The 22620-nt window shown below is 37.6% G+C and overlaps 1 protein-coding gene across 9 annotated transcripts in view; it reads right to left on the bottom strand.

The window, feature by feature from the left end:
- LOC126367828 (syntaxin-1A) overlaps positions 1–22620 on the bottom strand; it is a 72367-nt gene that overhangs the window by 7715 nt on the left and 42032 nt on the right. The window contains exons 4-9 of one of the 9 annotated variants that reach the window (XR_007566516.1): positions 11263–11337; positions 10773–11029; positions 9835–9972; positions 9556–9666; positions 8695–8915; positions 6365–6402 (exon numbers count right to left, since the gene is read on the bottom strand). The exons of 4 other annotated variants lie outside the window; for them this stretch is intronic. Coding sequence is in view for 3 of the 5 variants with exons in the window: in XM_050011595.1 (XP_049867552.1) it covers positions 3389–3466; positions 9556–9666; positions 9835–9972; positions 10773–11029; positions 11263–11337 (659 nt within the window). In the remaining 2 variants the exon portion in view is untranslated. Of the gene's footprint in view, positions 1–3373; positions 3467–3684; positions 6403–8694; positions 9667–9834; positions 9973–10772; positions 11030–11262; positions 11338–22620 lie in introns of those variants that run through there. 4 more of the 9 variants (XM_050011595.1, XM_050011590.1, XM_050011589.1 and 1 more) reach the window with 4 other exon arrangements.

Raw genomic sequence — 22620 nt, 5'->3', positions numbered from 1 at the left:
AGTGTGGTTACACTAACACTTTTATTTTGCATCCGATGAAATGTGGGCGCGAAGAGGTTCGTCGAGGTTAGACGAAACCCTTCGCGCCAAACCGCAGCGCGGGGCGTGTGCGCGCTGATTTGTGCGGCTGTACCCGTAACGTGTGACCTGCGGCTGCGGCTGCGGGCCGGCGCGGCCGGCGCGGTCGGCGCGCGGCCGCGCGGGAAGACAAGCGAGACAATTGACTGGCTAGGCTAGTGGAAACTTGCGGTTGACTTCACTTCGCGATGAAGCTACTCAGAGAAAAGGTATCACCTAACTTCTCTACTATTACGAAGGCAACTAGATGAAATCCTACTTCTTAAGGATAAAAATCTAATTATGCTACGAATGTTAAAATTAACATTGCTTCACGTAGTACATGCGACGCGGCCGCACACAGGGTGAGTGTCGCGCGCTGCACGGTGGTCACGGCTGCGCGGGCGCACTCTTAGTGCCGTTATGTTTCGCGGTTTCGCAATAACCCTACGACGACTAGCGACATGTGTCATGCCCACTACATTTATCATTGCAAATATAATATTTACTTTTTCAATTAACTTTAGTTTCTTATAAGAAAATGCTAATATACGAGTAGTATGTTGGTGCTTAAGTTTTAGAGTGACTTTTTCTACGACGATGTATTATTACAAACATAAATACTGTTCGATATCTATTCTTATATATTGCCGAGGATCAGGGTATGTACTTCAAATTTATTAAAAAATTTACCTAGCTAAAACGGCTACATTATGTATTACTGTACAACGAAGATCTTAAAAGGTAAGAAATTAAAATGTCATATCCCATTCAACTATAAATCTGATCGAAAAGCGCCAAAACTTTCTGTAGGACAGTATTACTATTAGTATAATATTGAAAAGTTTAAAATTACTCTTACGGTTTATTAAAAGTTACACTCACAATAACAATTCATTAATTATTATTAATGTTAAAATTAACTAAACAACAACTGCATCTACTATCACACATTCGAAGGTTAAAACAATTTTACAATTGTAATCGAACATTATTGCTACGGCGGCGGCACGAGCGGTGTCCGCGCCGCGCGATATGCTGCGGAGCGCCGGCGCCCGCCCGCGCTCCTTTGTACTGTGCACCTGACCCACCCCCCCTCCATACACCCACCACCCATCGCCCCACCCTCCCCTGCCGGTGCAGCGCCGGCACCTGCACTCCCCGCAATACATAACATAACCCCCGCCGCCGACGGCGCTCCGGACGCGGCCCTGCGCAGGCGCAGATCGGCCTGCGGCGAGCGTCCGCCGGGCGGCGAACATAAGTTTCAATACTACCACATAAGTTCCAAAATACTGATTTGACAACAACACATTTGACACTGCCGGAATTTACATTACGATCGATCTTTGGATTATTTAAACGTGGTATAATATATTATTAAAAACTATATATCACAGATATGGTATCGTTCCGATATCATACCATGATAAAATTTCGAACAATGATATAAGTAGTCGAAGCTTATTACTCGCTTAGCCAAAATGTTTACTAAAATAAGTTTTCTAATTCCACTTGCGAACATTCTTGGTGTTTGGTTGAGTATTATTCGCGAATGGGGAGCTCATAGTGGATGTATGATAAAAGTTATTTCAAAAATGACCATCTAAAATTTGTAATGCGTAAACTACTAATGAACTATCTATATTCATGAATAATAATTGCTTTCTAAAATTATTAATTTGAACAGTTTATTTAGGTATATTATAACGAAAATATTGGGATTATGTTGCATTTTAGAGATTACTATCAATTGGCATGAGAACCAACAGTTAACGTGAATAGATACATGTTAAATGGTAACGAGTACAATGATACATGTTAACAGTTATAAGTGTGTGTGTGTCGGCTTGATGAGTATCCAGAGCAGCAGCGCGGCCGCAGGCTGGCAGTGGCGCGGCGCGCCGCGGGCGCGGGGCGGGGCGCAGGCACCAAATATACGACAATTTTCTTTGCTTGACAGTCCCTAAAACATTTACAACAATATTAGTTTCAAACCATCACCAAAACACAAGTATCTCAACAATTCTCGACTTTGTAACTAAGATACAGTTGCCTAGATTCCATTACCTAAAGCATTTTATTTTATTCATTCGTTTTGCCGTGCATGTAGCACCTAAAATGTTTCAATATAGATTGGAAATACTATCTACGGCTAGTCTAAATTTCGGATCTAGCCTAGTTCAATTGAGTAACCCTAAATGTTATTATTATATAGGTAAATACTATTGTATACATTGTAATTGTTACGTGTAGGTACATGTCAGTCAAAAAGGAGTAAAATGTGCAATAGAGTATAATTATACTGTGCAGGAGTCATCAAATCTATCTACCAGTAAAAGAAATAACGTTGTAAGTAGAAAGAGAAAAAGGTAAAGATACTGCAAGTTAATAGAGAGTGCTGTTGAAGACTGTAGGTACTCTAAATATGTTTCGTATTTATACTGTAGTTTAAAGACTTTTAAAGTAAAGGTTGTGCTTGGGTCAGAAACGAAATAAAAATCAAATAGGATTTTAACTTCTACGAGAACACTCAGTGTTAACTTGCAAGAGAAGTGACAGGATGAAGCTAATGTAACTGAATGGTGGAAGTCGGTGGAAGTGGGAGACAGCTGTGGAGATGGATGTGTCATGAGTTCTGAGGAGTCGTGTGCCAAATATGTGCAAACACAACTTATTTCGATACATGTATGTGTGTCCCTTTACCTACGTTAAAACATAGGTTCCTACCCTACGTTCCATTGAGAATTAAACGCCAGATTCACGGCGAATGATAATATATAAAAGGTGAATTTACGACAGACAAATCACTTTGTTCTGAGGAAAATTTTCAATAACGATATATTCAGTTACACCTCTGTGTATACAAAGTGTTTTGCAGTCATTATTCCTGCTGGCAACCTTTATACAAGTAATCATGCACTCATTACATCTCAGCCAACTCGGCCCCAAACTTCGGAATGTTTCTGGTATGTACTAAAACTGCGCATCAAATGATATCGAAAAATAAATGAGCTTCTACGTATTATGTAAGTTGATATTAAAATCTAACTATGATGCTATGACAGCAGCCCAGTAGGTATGCGCGTCAAACCTGCCCCCTTCACCCGCTTAGAAGAACGTGTTATAGACGTAGCCGGTCGCAATGAGGCCGAGTACCAGCAGGCAGACCATTATCATAATCTTCTTCTGCAGTGGACAAACACAACACACATTAGTGGCTAGCAGTAGTGCGAGCGCGGGGCCGCCGCCGCGCAGGCGCCGGGCGGCGGCGCGCGCTCGCGGACACGGTTACCTTTGAGCATGTGTGTGTCGGCGCACCACCGCGGGCTCACATGAAGTAGCTGGACACGTAGCCCACCACCACCAGACCGAGTATCAGCAGACACACTAGGATCATGATCTTCTTCTGCAGGTGGCGGTGGCGGAGCCGGTGAGCATGCAACAGTACTCTTTAATCGTGTCCCGCACTCGGTCGCGGCACACTCACACACATCATCATCATAATAAATATTATACTAATTATAATTACATGGCACTACGGGCTTCGTTCGTTAGACAGTACAGTGGGTGCGTCATTTACCTAGCGCTAAGGTCCAAAGGAGAAAAATAAAAATAAAACTGAAATAAAATAAATAAATGTAATTTCAAAATTATAAACATATTTACATCTTGAGTAAAGTTTTCTGGTTACACAATTTATAAACAACTTTGTAATTTACCCTTTTCGTTGTAAGGGATCTAAACTATAACAATTTTAAAGTAAGATACATAACATCTAATAGAATTCAACGTAATTATAATAATTATTCAATGTTCTTGAAAATGGCATTAAATTAAATTACATCTCACAGTCTTTTCATTATATTAATTAGTGCGAAGCTAAGTGAACATGTATTGTGTATACTACCAGAATTATTGCGCTACACGCTAGACATCGTACGTTGCACACTAAGTTACACCAAACAGTTCAAATCACAGTTAGTAATATACAACATTTGAGAAATAATGAACAATGTTTATAGCACACACAAGTATATATTGTTATATAATTATTTGGTAAATATTTTTAGTGCGATCAGACAGAAATGCTGACAGTAAATGCTAGTCTGCGCCGCGCGCCGCGGTATCGCCTCTCATACACGTATTGATTACTCTCGGGATATTCTCATTCTTGTGACGCTCGTTACACTCAAAAACCTTTGACATCAATAACAATAGCATAAATAATCTTAATACAATTTGTCTTTGTTAATAAGGCTATAAATAATAGGAATTATCAGCAAAAAGGAACAAGTAAGAGTGAATAATTTAAGATATTTATAAGATATTAGAGCTTCAAGCAGCATTTCTCTTGTTATTATAACTCAATGTCACTAAAGCAAGCCATATCGAGAGACAGGCAATAGATAGATAGATAATATACTGTGAAGAAAATATGACATTGACCGGAACTTTTGTGCCGAATTTCCCCACAAACTCCGGAGATTTTAATACCTAACCAACAGTGACGTCTGTCCTATACGAAATAATAAAAATAAATCTAAGAATCTATACTAAGAATGAATACTGGTCTTCATCTCAAAAAATGGGAAAACATAATATATTGTACTAAATCGACTTCGATATTGAACTAATAAATGTTTAAAGGATCATTAACCAACAAAAATAATCATGAAATGTTAACAAAAACTGACAACGCTATCCAAGTATACCTAATAAGACAGATGAAAAATTGTCAATAAACCGTGAAGCAAGACGATTTATAAGATATATAATTGTGTACTTTAAAATAAGTGGTGCCCCGCGTTGTGATGCTAACTATACTTAAACTAGTGTATATACAGACAGTTTTAAATATATTTATATGATAATACATCGGCTTATCACCGGAGAAGCTATGCAGAATGTAAACTAAGGGCTTTGGGATATTTACCTTGATTAAATTGATACAGCACATTAGTTTACACGCTGTATATTATAAAGAACCTATTATAATCTAAAGCACAATCTAGTTATTGCACTTTACACATATTGTCTTGATCTGACCACCGCGACAGAACTACCTACATTACATTATTTAGTTTTGATAATCTTCTATTTATAAGCAGCTTGTTAACTAGATACTGGTACTGATTCCGGTATACACCATCTAAGTTTATTTTAAGTTATACCTATCACTTTCTGCTCCGCCGAAAAGGAAAGAAACGGGTAATCGACAGGCACAAAAAATATGGAACACACGTCAATTTTAGGCAGAAATTAAATAAAAAACCCTTCCAAATTCTTATATTGGCCAATACCCTGACAGAAGTAAGTTGACAGCACACGTCAAACGGATTGCATATGAGCGAGATGCCTATTCAATATTCTTTCATTTTAAAATGAACAGTTGTCAATCGTCCGTCCCTTTCCTTTTCGGCGAATAAGAAAATTACAGGTATAACTTAAAATTCAATTAGGAGGTGTCTGCATGAATTGGGGCCAATGTTGTAAGAACTGGGCTCGGTAATACGTCTATACATTAAAGACTACATGTAATGATAATTATCAGATATCAATGATATATATCCGATATATGCCAGAATGTAATCAATGATTTTTACAATTTATTTCAGAATATTTAATTTTTTGAAATAATAAATTTAAATTGTATTGCGTTGCACTTTAGGAAATATATAGGTAAATCTTAAACCTTTCCCTGATATGACTTTGAAAGGTTACATAGCACGATACATATTTGAGTTACCTGACAAAAATATCCGAATTCATAACCTGGAACAAGTCATACGTCGCAATGGATGCATTCAACGTCTTATATTTTAGTTTTGTAATTTTTCGGTAGCCTGAAACATTAGTTCTGTAATTTGTGTCAATAATATGCAGTAAAAGTTGAATCGCGTCCTTGACGTTGAACGCTTCCAAACATTTTATTTGACAGGTATATAACATTCTACGGAATCAGTTACTACATATATGCGTTGGCGCTTACTACTTACATTTTTAGACACCATTTTATATCTCTAGGAGATTTTGAATTGAAAAGTTGAAAACGTCAACGTGGGAGTGTGATCCCTGAAGAACGTCACATGTTAATGTTTTTACAAATGTTTCACAAGTATGTTTTGAAACATGGAACATTACAGATACATTGCAAAACATGTTGCGGTATGTAGATACATTAGAGTCGATATTCGTAGGAATATCAACAATTTAGCCGTATTCAAAGTGTCCGCTTCGCAGTCGATGAGTAGTTGCGCCTGATGTCTAACTCAGCACACTTGCGAGTATAATTATTAAGACAACCAGCGTAACAGACAGGCATATTATGATGAAGATTTTTTTCTGCAATGATAAAGGAAAAACAAAAACAAAATAAAATTACTGCGGTAAATAAACGGTTGCGCGTAACGCCTGGCTAGACGATAATAGAATCCATTATACATACATTAGCCTACGCAACAATGGAAAGAGTCGTAGTTTTCGATTGATGAGTTGCGTCTTCGATCGCCATGGATATGTTACTGTAAAACCTCGAACTGCAGTAAATCCCAAGATATTCTAGTAAAACCTAAGATCTATCAATTCCTAATGGTAAATGTTCCAAAAGGTTTGCGATTCGAACTTTTACCACCATTCCGTTGGTAAATCTTAGGATTTACATTAATGACACGGTAAATGTTGAAAGACAAAACATGTCGTAACTTGCTCAGCGCATCGACTTGTACTTGTGTTAAATTCCAAATAGAGAAGTACTGATTCAGTTAGACAGATATGATAGAGATTGAGATATTCAGAGATATACGATAAGTGTTTTTTCATAAAAAATTAAATAAGTTGGTATTAGTTTGTACTTACTACTATCATATGATACCTTTATAATAATCTAATAGTTCATTAACGTATATAATTAAGAATTACTCATTGTTTTATTTCTAAAACCAACATCTACCAGCTGACAGTGGTAAAACCTAGCATATACTGAATTCGAATGGTGAAAGCTCGAAAAAATCGTCGTATTTTCAGAAATACTTACATTTTGCGATTTACAAATTGGGACCCAATACGTCACTTAGAAATAAATTTAAAGAAATTACTATTTTAACTTTGGCATCACAATATATCTTTGAAAACTTAATATATGTAAAAAACATATCGGATTTAATTGCAAAAAATAGCGATCGGCACATTGTTAATACCCGGAATAAAAATAAACTTGCTTTACAAGTCAGTCGATTACATAAGATCACTAAATCTTTTAAGGGGCAATGTATACGTTTTTACAATAAGATTCCCATTGACATTCAGAATTTGCCTTTCAACTGTTTTAAGACAGTAGTTAAACAAAAACTTTACAAAAAAGGTTATTATAAAGTTAGTGATTATTTAGAAGATATGAATGCATGGGATTAACTGTCTGAGAACTTGATATTAGGCAGCTAAATTACGCAATTGTATAAAAATATTTTGTTTTTTTTTTAAAGAACGTCTAGGGCCCCGGCCGAGGTTTTACTTGCAGCTTCTTTTCCCCGGCTATACAGGTTGTGAGAAGCTGCAGTAGTTTTAGGCGGATGAGACGTTCGTTATGTAAAAATTGACGATTCAAAGTGTAACTATGTTACCTACTGAATAAAGATATTTTTGAATTAAAATTACTCATATCGGTAAATCCTAAGACATACACTTAAATCTTAAGATTTACCGTAGCTCGAGCTTTTACAGTAATAGATAAATTTTTAAATTTCAATATACATACTATATATAAAGTACAAATAACAAATAAAATCCTTGTCTAGCGAGGCATTACGCACGCAAAAGTGCGTTTCATATAACACTAATATGCAATCGAAATGCCAATTGCAATTTATATATAAATACATATCTAATGCGACAATTATCCATCACCAGTCACTATGCAATTGCATTTACAAAAAGCTCAGTGAATGGTGCTGTGTATTGAATAAGATATAATTTATACATTAAACATATATAAAGCTATATACTTGAAACATATATAATAAAACATATATAAGTATAAACATGCGCACTTTAAAAAGCGACATTGCAACATCGAATAATACAATTAAGTACTTTGAAAAAATAGTTTTGGATGTCGATCATGTTGTCTTGGCATAATATTGGCCAATTCCATGCTAGGTGAATATTATGTATGGACTATAAGGCTGATTAAATTTGGCCAAAACAAGAATTTGTGCGGATTTGCAACATAATTATTGCTAAATAACAATTATCGATGAAATCATACTCTGCTGACACATTTCACAAAGGCACAAAATCATTCCATGCCAATATACTTAATAATGCTGAACAATAATGCTTTACTCATACAAGTTGCAAATGTGCATCGAAAGAGAAAAAGAAATAAATAGAGAAAGATTGAAGAAAAAAATTTAAAGTTCGTAATTTTTTTGAAATGGTTAAGCTCAACGGAAATTATTTGAATGATTTTATTGCTTCCAAATCGGTTACACTAGTGATCTTTGTTAGGGATTGATAGTTTATAAGTAGGTACGTATAATAAAAGAGTTATGTTCGATTCTTCGTTATGTATGTAGTCGGAAGTAGATTAGAGAGTGATTTGTGGTCTGGTCGAGCGATGGCAGTCGCGGTGTTTACCTTCCGCGCCTTGGTGGCCCATTTGTAGGCCTGGACGAGCTCCCCGCGACCGGTCTCCACGTAGTCGGTGGTCTGCGTCACGTGGTGCTCGATGCGATCTATCAGTTCGCCCTGCTCGCGCTAAGGTACCCGGCGCTGGGAGGGAACGGGACGACAACCCGCGCGACACGGCCGATTGGTTCATACGAGTTATTGTGTTACAGCAACTGACCAAGGTTGAGCTAATCCAAAATTGTTAAGAGCCAATACAAGAAGTCAGTAAAAACCAAAAAGTTACGAAATAAACCCTAAGATTAAAATAAAGGTTAAGAGACGTTAAGATGTCCAGACGGACATGTGTGTTACTACGAATATGACATCCAGTGTTACAATACTTAATTAATATAGGTCGTAAGTTCACAGTTGTTAGATCGATAGAATGATTGTTACACAATAATGTAAATAGTAAGACATTTGTAAGCATATAGTACAGTTATTACATAACAGATACCACCCATGTATAGAAGGCAAATTACGCACACACCAAATAAAGTTATAAATCGTTAATACATAGAATAAGATATGAAACAGGGGTAAGAAGCCCATCACCGAGTGTTAGTTGGAGCGACATGAACAGTTAATGACACAACGGTTAAAGCACACGTGTAAATGCAAACATGAGTAAAATAAAACATAAACCATGGTGTGAACCAATCACCGAAACTTGGACGTAAACAAAATGCAGGGCTCGATCGTGTCGGATCATTCATAAACGAAACATGAAACGGGAAACAGGAGGGGCGCGGGAGGAGGGCGGACGGGACAAACAAAACAAAAACGCATTAGCAACGAATGAACTGACATTAGAGGGTGACAACTTACCCGTCGAGCTTTGCTCTGATATTTTAGGGCCTTCTTTGTGTCTTGTGTGGCAGTTTGGACATAGTCCACAGCGTGCTCTACATGATACTCAATGCGGTCGATCATCTCTCCCTGTATCCATAGATTTCGTTTAGATTTATTTATTCTAAGTCTAGAGTACTACGTCTACTAAGAATTTTACGGTCGGCTCAGCAGCCGGACTGACTGGTAAGTCAGTGTTGTTCTTATATATGGAATGCAAGGGAGGTGGGGGTTGAGAATATGAGTAATATGTGTGACCTGGCTCTCGACAAGCATCGCCATGTCCATGAACATGTCGTGCAGCTCCCGGATGGAGGTCTCCAGCTTGATGATGTCGGCGTGCCGCGCCTCGATGTCCGCCAGCGTCTGCTTCGCTTGCTGCGTCTCCATTATTATCTGAAACCCCAACAAAACATATACTTAGCAATATAAATCGTGCTTAGCGCTTCTTTTATACGTAGAGACACCCTGTTCTTTATATTATAAGAGATAAGAACAGATTGTATTCAAATAACCAAAAGGAATAATAATAATAATGTACAAAGGTATAATTAAGTATTGTTACATTACTATTAACAATGACACCAACTTAGGTTAGTCCACATTCCTCAACCTTGGATAAAAATACGCGAAATATGGATTTTTCCAATAATCGCTTTTGCACTACCAAGAAATGTCGCGTATCGATTTATATTTTATTGCAGCTGCTACGTATTAATAAATAATAGCAGTGATTCCGATATTCTATGCACAATTAGCGATTTCGTGACCAGTATCGATTAACCAATTAGTAAAGATTGTTCTTAATGACTCAATTACCTACATTGTTTTATAAAGCTATTGTTTTGTAAACTGATGTATTTATAGATCGGATTAATAGAAAACCCATCCATGATTGCAACTTTGTGACCAGGATAAAGCCAGGCCGCATTGAGCTTTTCAGATGAAAAGCAATGTTTTTTTGTCTTTACGTAAGCAAATGACAAATAGCATATTTGCTTTTTAACAATCTTCTTCTTCTATCGTGTGGGGTGTGGGGTGGATTACCAACCTCATCAACCCTAAGGGTTATTATTGTAATATGCTTCATGTAACGATTACGTTCTTACATCAGTAACAATGAGTTTTTACCGGCTTCAAAAAAGGAGGGTTTTTATAGACCAAAAATGAAGGGCGGAGAATAATCGGAGACGTACCCCCTGAGTGAAGACGGCGGGGTTGGGTTGTTCCAGCATCTCTTCGAGCTCGTCGTCAGTAGTGGTGCGGCCCGTGATCTCCAGCTGCCTCTGTATCCTGCTTTTGCAGCGGTCCCGGTAGTCGGTCTGCGTGCGGTTGTACTCCGTCATCACCTCCACGAACTTGCGCGACAGCGTCGAGTGCTGTGTCTTTCTTATCCTGAGATCGGCCGACGATTTGTTCGAATGTTCCTCCTGTTCGATGTTCTGCTCTATGTCTGTGAAAGCGATGGAGAATTTTATTAGTGTAAGTTTCTTAGGTCGGGTAAGGCATCGCATTCTAAACGTTTCTAGCGTTCATGCTTGCCTCAATCGATCGTGACCTACTGATTTTATCAGCAAATTCTCAGTAAATACTTTTACTATACACAAGTTGCTCATTCGTTTGGAAATTATGGCTGTTCGCTTTTAAAATATTCAGCTCCCCATTGACGAAAATAGTTCAACTTACGTTTTAACTTTCCTCTGACTTTGTTGGCAGTTTTCTTAATATCAGCCATGAGATCTTCTAATTCGTGCTTTGTTTCTGAAACAAGAAATTGTGTCCTTTAGTGTGTTGCTCCAAGTGGACGATGGCAATAAATGGGTGGCTAGATATGAATATATTCCGGCATAATAAATCACCCACACAATGAGGTGTGCTAGACTATCGAGTGGCTCATTTACTGTTGCTACAGACAGATTATGAAATAAAGGTCAAAGTCAAATATGATCAGCTTTATAGAATAAAAATGCTCCATTCAGAAGAATTCTCTTTTGAATACTAATAGACGTTACAATTGGGAAACTGGTGATTAAATGAAAAAGTATTAAGACCAATATTTATCTAGCTACAGAAGTAGCTAGAGAAATACATTTTCTATAAAGCTGACTTTTTTATGATTTGATCGTGACAAAAACATTTACAGCCGTCTAACGTACAAGCACGTAGCAGAGTTCATACAAAAATAAGCGCGCACAGGCGGACTTAACACTACACGAAGAAAGTGCACATCTATTTCCAGCAAACGAAAAAAAAAACACTAAGGAAAGGAAATGAATTCATTATTCTCAAGCTACGACATAAATCTTAATTAGCTAACATTGAATTATAGCTTAAGACTTAAAACTACGGTAAAATTTATATGTAAGCAATTTCTAGTGATTTATTACGGAGAAAAGGTAAAAGTGTTTATTAGTGTGACGCTGATACCTACACTAGGAAGGAGGAGTCAGTAGGAGGTCCTGTGTCGTGGGTACAGCAGTTCCTTTCGGTACACAAGGAGTAACCTTCCGTCCCGCACGAGTCTTAAAACAAACGCTCATCCTAGTTTTAAGTTATTTCTCAATAAAGTGGCGCAGCGTCAGACGAAAAATTGTTATGCAATAGTTCGAATTTTTTGACTGACGCTGCATAAGAAAGGTGAATGAAGATGTGTGAAGAGTGTATGAATTTTTGAAACCAGTTTTGTTATTATCGTTTCCAATTTGATATTTGTATGAGTTGTCAAACATTTTGCTATCATTTCATGTAAAAAACAAACATTAAAAGTGTTCTTGATATGATTTGCTGTAAAGTTATTGTTACTTACCTAAAGAGCTCCTGCTCTATATGTACATGTTAGTTCTTACCTTAATGTTAGTTACACTAAAACACCTGCTTGTGATGAAGGTTTTGTCACTTTGTCCAACAAATGACAAGAAAACACAACAATTTAAATAATTTGTTGCGAGTAAATTGTTTGTTACAAATGTTGTTTAATCACCTTGTCGCAAAACAAAAATGGTAACATGTTAGTGTATCAAGTACATAAATAAATACAATAGTATAGATATATTATCTGTACGTGACCTAAGTAAATTGTTCCTCCACTTTGCTGCGTTAAAGGTTATGTACAAAATGTCCTACTCGACAATGTTATTACTGTGAAATAGAAATGGAATGAGAGAGACAGATCAGATATGAGGCGAGTTAATAAGCTTTTCAGGATAACTTATAGGTCCTATAGAATGTATTGATAGTAATTATCTTCGCCTATAGAATTTCCCAAAAATTGCGAGCAATATAAAATGGCGATTTCACACTATCGATTCGTTAAAAAAGATTTGTGTGAAAGAAAAGACTGTGGAAATATTCTCGTACTCAAAGGAACAACACACTCATGTTAAATCGCCATTTTTCATTTACGCACTGTTCGCAACTTTTGTAAACTTTATTGAACGAAGGAGAATGGAACACATGATAAATTCTGGCTGCAAACTATTAACGTCCAACTTCATTTTAGTCTGTCGTCGAACTTGTAAAATAGTGTTTTGGTAGAAGTTTTGTAATATCGCAGTTTTGCTTTCGCTTCCCTGTTGCGTGTAGCAGCCACGAAAACGCATCGATTTCCAGAAAGTTTCCTGTCGATGGCGAGTGCACATGCGTCAAAAGCAAGAAATCCGTTCAAAGTTCATTTTAAACGTAGATAAACTTTATCTTTCCTAAATTCCTCTACATTTTCTATTCAACTTTGTTTCCGTAATATACCATTCCCTTTATTCTTTTATGAAAAGAAAATCCCGAACTTTCTGACCTTTCTATTATTACGGCAACATCTTTCTACTATTCGAAGGACGTGGCATTTTCGTCAACAACAAAAAAAATATATTTTGTGACCATTAATCCACCCATTAACTTCTACTGCTGGATAAAGAAATGTTGGTCATCATCTTCTTTCCATTATTCAAGGCGTCGCGAATACGACGCCTAGGCTCCGAACGTGGGGATCGTAAAGCTATTTTCAGAATCTAAAAAGCAGTAGGTGGCAGAAATCCTCGCGAGTCCAGAATGTGGGCGTGGGCTGACTTAATTGCCTGTCTATTGTAATTGAATTAGCTGTTACGATCGATGCGGGCCCGAACATCGGCAATCAAGTAATCTGGTCGGCAAATAACAATTGGGCCAAGTCGCGGCCACGGCAAACTTCCGTTACCCAGGTACGGATTGAGGTATTGACTTTAATAATACGACATTCACGTAGCTCCCGTACCAGGGATATAAATTAACAATAAAGAACAACAATAAAAGTTAATACAGTAATATTGTTTGCCATTGCAGTTCCGACTCTATCGTTTACGTCTATAATGATCCTCTTGAAAAGTAAAGATCAGGGAAACACATTGTCCGGTAAAGAAAGGCGAGGATTTACTTAAACATTTTATTAGTTCAATATCTACAAAAATAAAGTCGGCTATTATAATACAGCTAAAATAGAAAGATTAATCCCAATTCTCTTTTTAGTATAGTGAGCAATGTACGAGATTTTTCCGTAGATTAGTCTAAATTCTGGACTCAGTGGCCCTCTAGTGCCGCCCTTATGCTGCCCGCAACTTGCGCGAAACAATCGCTCGTAACGACCTACCTATGTTTCTCAGCTCCGCGCACTTAAAAGCTTCGTGCCTTAACTGTTGTTACGGCCAGTTTCGGTACGTATAACGATAGATGGTTACAGTAATATACGTCTTAAGTACGTCTTTGTTTAGTTCCATTTGTGTTTATTGCATGTAATTTTAGAAATATTGTTGAACTGATGTGCCATTGTAATGTTGAGCAGACTATTATGTCAATGGATTTCGCTAGTTGTTTTTTGTCAGATACTACACGGCACGGTATCCCTGTTGGTACCAGCTCCTGTATAAATTAACGAATTTGCAATATTAACAACCCTCGATTTATTGAAGCATCTTCGAATCAGGTTAAGAGCTGGAGTACTCAACGACATCCGTTGTGAGTGGAGTGCGGATCCGCAGCTATTCATTAGATAAATTGATCATTAGGCATGGAAGCGATATCTCTTCCCGATCTGGCGCAATAAGATGAATCTTGTTGTCAATGGCAGCGGGCGATAACGGCGGTTTGAGAAAAATCACGTAAGGCGCAGCGCGAGGTCCGCGTATTATCGGCTTAGGAAGATTTGTGTCGTCTTCATTCGCGTTTCCAGTGGCTGTGACGTGGAGATTATCGGCAGTTCACGCTGATTCTTGAACTGCCGAACTTTTTATCTTAAGTATGCTGCGGGTGCTGGTGATGGGTATATCAATCATATATATTTTTCTGTACTCAGCGTTGCTTTTGTGATTAAGTGCATTGGCAAGTAAAATGTACCCCAAATTGAACAATGCGCTCTCAAAGTTCAACAACTGATAACGATAATTCAAATGTTCCTATAACTATTTCTAACCGTCTAGGACTCAAGCTGCGGCAGTATTAAATCATGAAAACTAGAACTGCTATCGGTTATGGCGCAATTTGTACCAAGAATGGATCCTTTTGTGGCCATTTGCGAGTTCCATGCGACTTAGGATTAGGACACATGCCAAAAGCCGTGAAACGAGCACTTAACGACTGTCAGGGACCGCTGCAAATAAAGCTGATCAATAACGGATCACAAGCGACAATTGAATGATACGATCGTTGACGATCCCTCTAAGTATTCGATAAGTCCTTTCAAAAGGACATTGTTCTGAAGATTAAAGCCACAAATTGTTCAACAATTCCCTTGGCAACGTCATGATAGATTACGGAGTTTCTAAATTCATCACTTTAAAAATTATTCCCACGTATATAAGCTTTCAAAACAACAGAGGAGCGAAGCCCATATTTGAATAACATTAACAGAGAATTTACCATAAAAAAAGCATTTTGGTACGTAGCCAATTTCCATGAATTTAACAGACACTTTCCTATTTTCATTTCTCCTGAATATTGTATCCGAATGAACGTTTGTATAATGTCAGAACGTGATTTAGGAATTGTAATTGAATCGTCAGCGAGTTATATTCGTGGTGCAGAACATAGGCGAACATTTCAGCTGTGATAACAATTTAAGCACATTGCACGATATACGTAGTTCCAAAAAACTATGGAATTCATGGTCTTGAAAAAAGAAAATGTATAAATCAACGAAAGTTGAGGAAACCGTTGACTGGTAGTAAAAACGGGGTAAAGTTTAGGACTACTATAGAATGCCCTCTGCCGGATGCCGTCCCATTTCGACACGGCTATTGCATTACCCATGGTATAATAAAACCAGGTATGCTCAAAAGTGACAGCTAACATTTCAAGGTTAGTCGGGCTGACGTCAACCCACCCTCCATTGCCATTTTGTAAATAATAAATTACCCACGACTAATGTTTTTAATTTACTTTGCAAGGCAATTTTAAACTTTTAGTAAAAGATTTACTTACAGTTTTAATTATTTTTATATTATGTGTCTAGTAATTAGGTACGTTAGTCAGTAATTCGCTTAATTTTCAATAATAACATTTAAGTCGAGATGCCAATTTAATGGTAACACTCATTATAACACTTACGTCATCAAACGGCTAGCAATGGCGGCTTTTCATAGGATTGAGCATACCTTGTTTTATTACACCATGGCATTACCAAACAAGCAAACCGTTGGGCATCCACCTAGATTGGCAATTTATTACTTGAAAATACGTCCCCAAAGTTTACGCAGTCCGAATTGTGTCCCAATCGACTGTCGGGTAATTTTGAACGCTTGCCTCTAGGGGTGACAAATGTTTCCAATGTACAAGCTTAGAGGATCGGATTGTTTATTCACATAGTCTTTTCTACGTCACCCGCAATTTGCTTTGTATATTCTTACTTACATACACAACACATACATAAATTCACGCTTATTTCCCGTCGGGGTAGGCATATACCTCGAAATTCTATACTTAGTTTTATCCTCATTACGTCGTAAGATAAAATCTTAAAGAGAGCCAAACCGGCGGCGCACAGAAATACACAACGCTCATACAAAGTCCATTTTCTATTCATACGTGGAGCAGGCCTTAGAATGACCGCAATTTCAAAGGAAATCGGGCATTTACCGCAAACGGCAGCCCTATAAAGACTCACGTATTCACGCTCGTCTCTACTAAACGGTCCATCGGATTTGGTCAACCCACTGACGATTTGCATAAACTGTTTTGTGTGCATACGCGGACGACCGAGTGAATTGCTCGTTCGTGCAAATATTATTTTGCTGTTTTTAGTCGCGTAAATAAGCCTCGCCGAGGAAATGACCCATTTTGCAACGTTGTGATGCCACTCTCTCTAGGGCGTGATGAATGGCTTTACACGCCGTAAAACATTAATATATAGCAAGAATTTTCATTTGCAAACTCACCGCTCATTTTACTGCTTGCCAGACTTATTAAAAGTATAATAAGAAGACTTGAAGTTCGTGCTTGGGAGGTATTATAGCCATTATTTTCGTTGTAAAGACGGGAGACCGTGTCCCGTGGGCGCCAATTTGTCCGGTCGAAGGTCTGTCAAGGGTCCTTTGCGCTTGTCCTCTGTCTAATTAATCTATTACAGTCACGGTAGCTAACGACGACTGCGTATTAGATAAACGCATTGCTTTTAAAGTTGAGAAATTGGATTGTCAATTTGTAAAGGGGTTTTAAGTTGTGTTTAACTTGTTGAGTGTAAGGAGCGAGTGTAAATATTGTAGCAGTCGGCTCGTGTCGTACTGGTGCTACAGATGTAGGTACCTCGTTGTCTCCCCCGACACTCCCCAGCGGGATATTATCGCCCGACATACTATTATACCTACTTTCAAAGTTAACGGCACTTGGCTCGCTCGGGTTATGCCTGAAATTTGGGACTTTCCAACACTGCCGCGAGCAGGTATGGATCCAAGGGAGTTGCTAAGGCTCGTGACTTGCGACGTATATACTATTTCCTAAGATAATATTACAAACAGTTAAATATCTCTACAAAAGCAAACTCAGTTTGTACAGCAAAGAAAACGGATATTCCCGAAGTATCCGAGTAACTTTACAATTTACATACTTGTGAAAATGTGGATGGAGAAATTCGCGGTGGAATTTTCGTAGCAAAGGCTGCAACTTGCGCTCCAACTTGTGCAACGCTTATGAAAACTGAACTACCACTTGCAGGCCAGTTATAGATACCAGCGCAATATTATTATAGTTGAAATCTCATTTGAATCACGTATTCAATTCTGTTGTTAATTTGTTATCGATTCGAGGAAGTTCTCATATCGGTAAGTGTATTACTTGAAGTTTGGCCTCTCAGAATAAGTCCCACATTTTCCCACACAATAACATCAATTAAGTATCAAAGTCGCCCTGAAAGCACTTACAAAAGAACTGGGTCGAACAGCCACAATTTATGAACAACCAAACTAATAACTTGGTCGCGTCAACGGCTCGCGCGCACCTTCCTTTACAATATCAGCCCTATTGTTCGAATATTATACAAATTTATTTTCTCTTCTCGAATAATAAATAATAAAACAATATCTTATTATTCCGTTCCGTAATACAGAAAACAATTTTTTATACATATTTATAGGATTATTTCTCACGGCGGTAATTATTTTTCTATGAACGAAACTGCGTATAAAGAATATACACATATAGAAAGATGTGGCCAAGGCACATTAATTTGTTGGGTCTTTGTAAATGTAATTAACGCGAGAGAAAACAGACGCGGTCGGTGGAAGCGATTTACGGACGGAATTATTGCAGAAAAGCCAGCCAAGTAAACAATAGGCATCGTAAAAATAAAATACAATTTAATACGAGTATATTATTCTAGCCTAAAGAATTCCTTATTTGTGGTCGTATGTATTTATGATTCATAACAACCAAAGTGTATTATAACAAGTTCATGTACGCAGTACGACTATTTTCGTCATTTATGAATGTTATAGCAGCGTACATATTTAGTAGGACACTCACATAAGGTGCCTTTTCGCATATAGCTTTAAATGGCACGATAGCTGGGTTTGTACGATCAATAATCATAATCTATAAACATGACAATGTTTGTGTCGTAATAATCACGCAAGGGGTCTTTTAACGAATATTTTGTTGCAGACATATTCATTGCTTTATGACTATTATTTACAATTCACCTACATTGTTATAAATAATAACGTAGGTAAACAAAAAAATAACAAAAGGTAGATAGATTCGCGTGAATGGTGGCATCTCTATTATACGAAAAAGCCGTAGCAGGTGCTCGTAGGTAATTGCTACGAGCTTATCGTAGCAGACGTCTACGAAACTCGTAGAACTTTTGTTATCGCGTTGAAAATGATAAGGGACATTTCGCTACAAGGACATCCCACATGTCGTGTAAAGTAAGGTACATCTTTTATGGGACATTAAATCCAAAAGACAAACCAGCACTTCCACGGACAACTTAATAATAAACTAAATACTGACTTCATAAATAACTAAACAATTCGTTTAATAAAATATGATATAAAATTAAATTTGTACTGTACAATGGCGATTTAATATTCATGGAAACTGGTCGGTGTAGCTTACCATGTTATTAACGTCAGCTAGTAACACAATGATTGCTTGCTGATAGTGAGCTACGTGTTTGGCAGCCATTTTTGTAAATATTTTTTCCTAATTAAATAAGTCACCTAAACTTAGAAAGAGTTGTAGAAAAATGTTTGTACACCGGTCGACAACGAAGAGCAGATTTTTTTAAATAAATTCAAATTCTCACTCCCCATTCAATGCCCAAGTTGATCCCCTTTATTCCTTCGCGAGAAAAATTTAATAGGTTCCATTGATTCTTCTCAAAGGAATCTATCAATTATTCTAAAATACCTCCGAGGAAATTGGAAAAGGATCCTTTCGAGTAATAAATGACGATGGAACATTTGGTGTGGCGGGCCGCGGCGGAATCACGTCGAATCATATTTAGGCAATCATCTTTCACCTCTGAAAACATGAATAACGTTCACTGAGCACATTTCATTCACAGATGTTTCCGCTTTTCAGCGCCGCGCCGTGATTTTATATCGTTCGCTTGTAAAGATACCTTTTTGATGGGATCATATTGCTTTCATTGGCTTGAATAATGTTCCGCTTCGAAGGGCATGTCCGAATCGACGATATTTATTCTAGTTTCTATTTTTAATGGTTTACATAAAGAACCAAGAAAAAGTGCGAATGCAAATCCCATCTGCCGGTATAAGGCGGGTCAAAGTCTAAAGGATATGTAAATAATTTGAGTGCGCGTAATGAAATAACTACTCTCGTCGGTCGAGAAGGTTTAAAGTAAAACCACTTTGAGGGGTTGCGTGTTTTTGGAAGATCCCGTTAGCTTTATGATAACGAAAGAAATGGAAAATAAAACCCTAAGGCATATTTATATTATTATTATATTATTTGTATTTAATTTGCATCAAGCTAAAGTTTCAATGTGTTAAAACTAGCGAATGAAATCCCGATCTTGCGAGTTCTCGTCAAATTTTTCGTGATCAATCTCGAAGCATGATATGACGTGATCTCATTCGAGATTGACGGGATTAGACGAATCTCCTTGAGTTATACTTTTTGTTTTTATTATGCTGATTTAGAAAGAAAACTTAATTATTTAGTTAATATTACTAATATTAAAGAATAAAGGAACACCTTTATTCTTTAATATTAGTAATATTTTCTTTCTTTAATATTAGAAAGAAAACAAACATGTTTTCTTTCAAAAAATATTTTGTTTTAATTAACCTCACCATCACAAACAAGCAGTTTTCATCGTTTTCAGCCATCCTAACTTTACATATTTTTATGAACTAGACGAGATCCCGAAAATTGCGGGATCTCGCGGGATTGATATTTCCAATCCCGCGGGATCTCGAATTTGCAATCTCGAGTCGGGATTGCATTCCCTAGTTAAAATTCTTAAAATGCCATTTGAATGAGCGTAATTTACAATGTAAGACATCTCTACACGCAAACAATAATTGAATATGGTTCTGACACGGTACTTTTGTCGAAGTCTTAAGACTGAAGTTTCAGGCATTCCAAAGTTTTATTGCGGCAACTTCCCGGACCGCAAATATAGAAGTGTCAAAGAAAACACTTTTATAACGTTTGAGTTACAAACTTTTACTAATAAAATTGTTGACTTAATGCTTAATTTAAATTGTTCCGGCGTATTCTGTTTTATTGCAGAATAGGGTATTTGACTGGGCGGTAGATCTTCGAACACCGGTGGTCAACTCATCATCTCCCCCGCATTATCCCGTTTCTCACAGGGTTCGCTAACCTAACCTTAAGATTTGACAGGTCCGGTTTTTTACAGAAGCGACTGCCTGTCTGACCTTCCAACCCGCGAAGGGAAAACCAACCCTATAAGGTTAAGTCACATACCTGCGAAAATTCATTTCTCGGGAATGTGGTTTCCTCACGATGTTTTCCTTCACCGCTGAGCACGTAATAATCATTTATGATCCAAACATGAATTCGAAAACAAATTCGACAATCATTGGTTTAGGCCTGTGCTGGATTCGAACCTGCGACCTCAAAGGGAGAGGCAAGCATTCTACCAACTGGGCTACCACGACTCTCACCGGGTGGTCAATCTCATTACCGTTAATACAAAAATATCCTTAAATATCCAGTTAGGACTTATGTATATCGCTAACTTACGTAAGCTGTTACTGGGTCAAAAATAAATTATAAAATGATAATCTAGATATCCACTCTAAGATGACCAAAAAACAATCTTATTTATCTTTTTAACTTATGTTCGAATTTTAATTCAAATGATATGAATTAAGTTACAATGAGTATCATGTTTGGCCGCATTTATTGATGACGTCACTACGCCAGTAATTCCATACAAATTCTTTAAAAAAATCGTTGAGAATTTTCGTAAAAAGTATATAATTTGACTAAGTTATCAAGAGCATATGGCGTTGCTTGTAAGAATGTGTAGTAAAGGAGTAAGTATGAGAATAAAAGTAAAGCAGATATTCTGAGTATTACCACAACCCGGACACTTCATATCAAAAACCTCGTTTTATACAGACACTACACGTCGTTATCGTACACGCGCATCTGTGTGTGACGCGTTTGACGCCTATACTATTGAAGACTAAAGTAAGACCGAGGGGAAGCGAGGTAAACCTAGGTCAGCCGCTGGTGGGGAGCGAAGAGTTGCCGTTCTGTATGTAGTATTATACCTTATTCTTTTATATAGCATGTCGATAAGGAACAAATTGAGCAACATGGCGATGGCGTCCCGGGGGAAATCACAGCATTCTGACAAGGTAAAGTATTTTTGTTTCGCGACGATTTACATAGGATAGGAAAGATTGTTCATAAATAATGTTCTGTCAACAACATGTTTAATATTCCCGCTTGTTTCAATATAGGTACACCTAGACTCAAACTGAGCCAGAAATATTGTCGTAGGCAAATGTAAATTATTGAACGGTTAACGCGTGCCGACGTGGAGCCACTTTTAATGGTACCATAAAGTCGAAGCGAAGAAAATTAGTTCTTGCAATGTTGCAGTTATGGCATAGTTATGCCATCATTGTTAGAAATATTCATGTTTTTACGATGAAAACTGGAGAAAATTTAATGAAAATTGACTTACTGGGCCTTCGTTTCTAGCTAACCATCAATAAAGGTGGCAGAATCAAGTGGGAGGAAGCAAATTAGGCCCTTTGTTAGACGTAGACATAATAAAACGTTATCGTGAACTTGCCCGATATAACGTCGGCGATGGCCTCCTCCCAACAATTTGGGTCGGGTCAATGGCTAATCGCGGGGCATGCTGAGGGCCACGCCAAGGGTCCCCCTTCAATATCCCAATAAATGTAGCTCTTTCATCTCACCACTTTGTACCTCGTTAACGACCACTCTTTTCAACTTAGACAATGCCTAAGGAGCTCCTCTGGCTCCAGTATTCAACAATTCATCGCATACTTATTTGCTACTCCGATCCTACTACTATTTCCATTGTACCGTTTTAGCTATTTGTAGCAGCCA

Source organism: Pectinophora gossypiella, chromosome 6 (assembly GCF_024362695.1).
Source record: "Pectinophora gossypiella chromosome 6, ilPecGoss1.1, whole genome shotgun sequence".
Classification (NCBI taxonomy): Eukaryota; Metazoa; Arthropoda; class Insecta; order Lepidoptera; family Gelechiidae; genus Pectinophora; species Pectinophora gossypiella.
The sequence above is the reverse complement of the archived record's forward strand: the minus strand, read 5'-3'. Positions and strand labels throughout refer to the sequence as shown.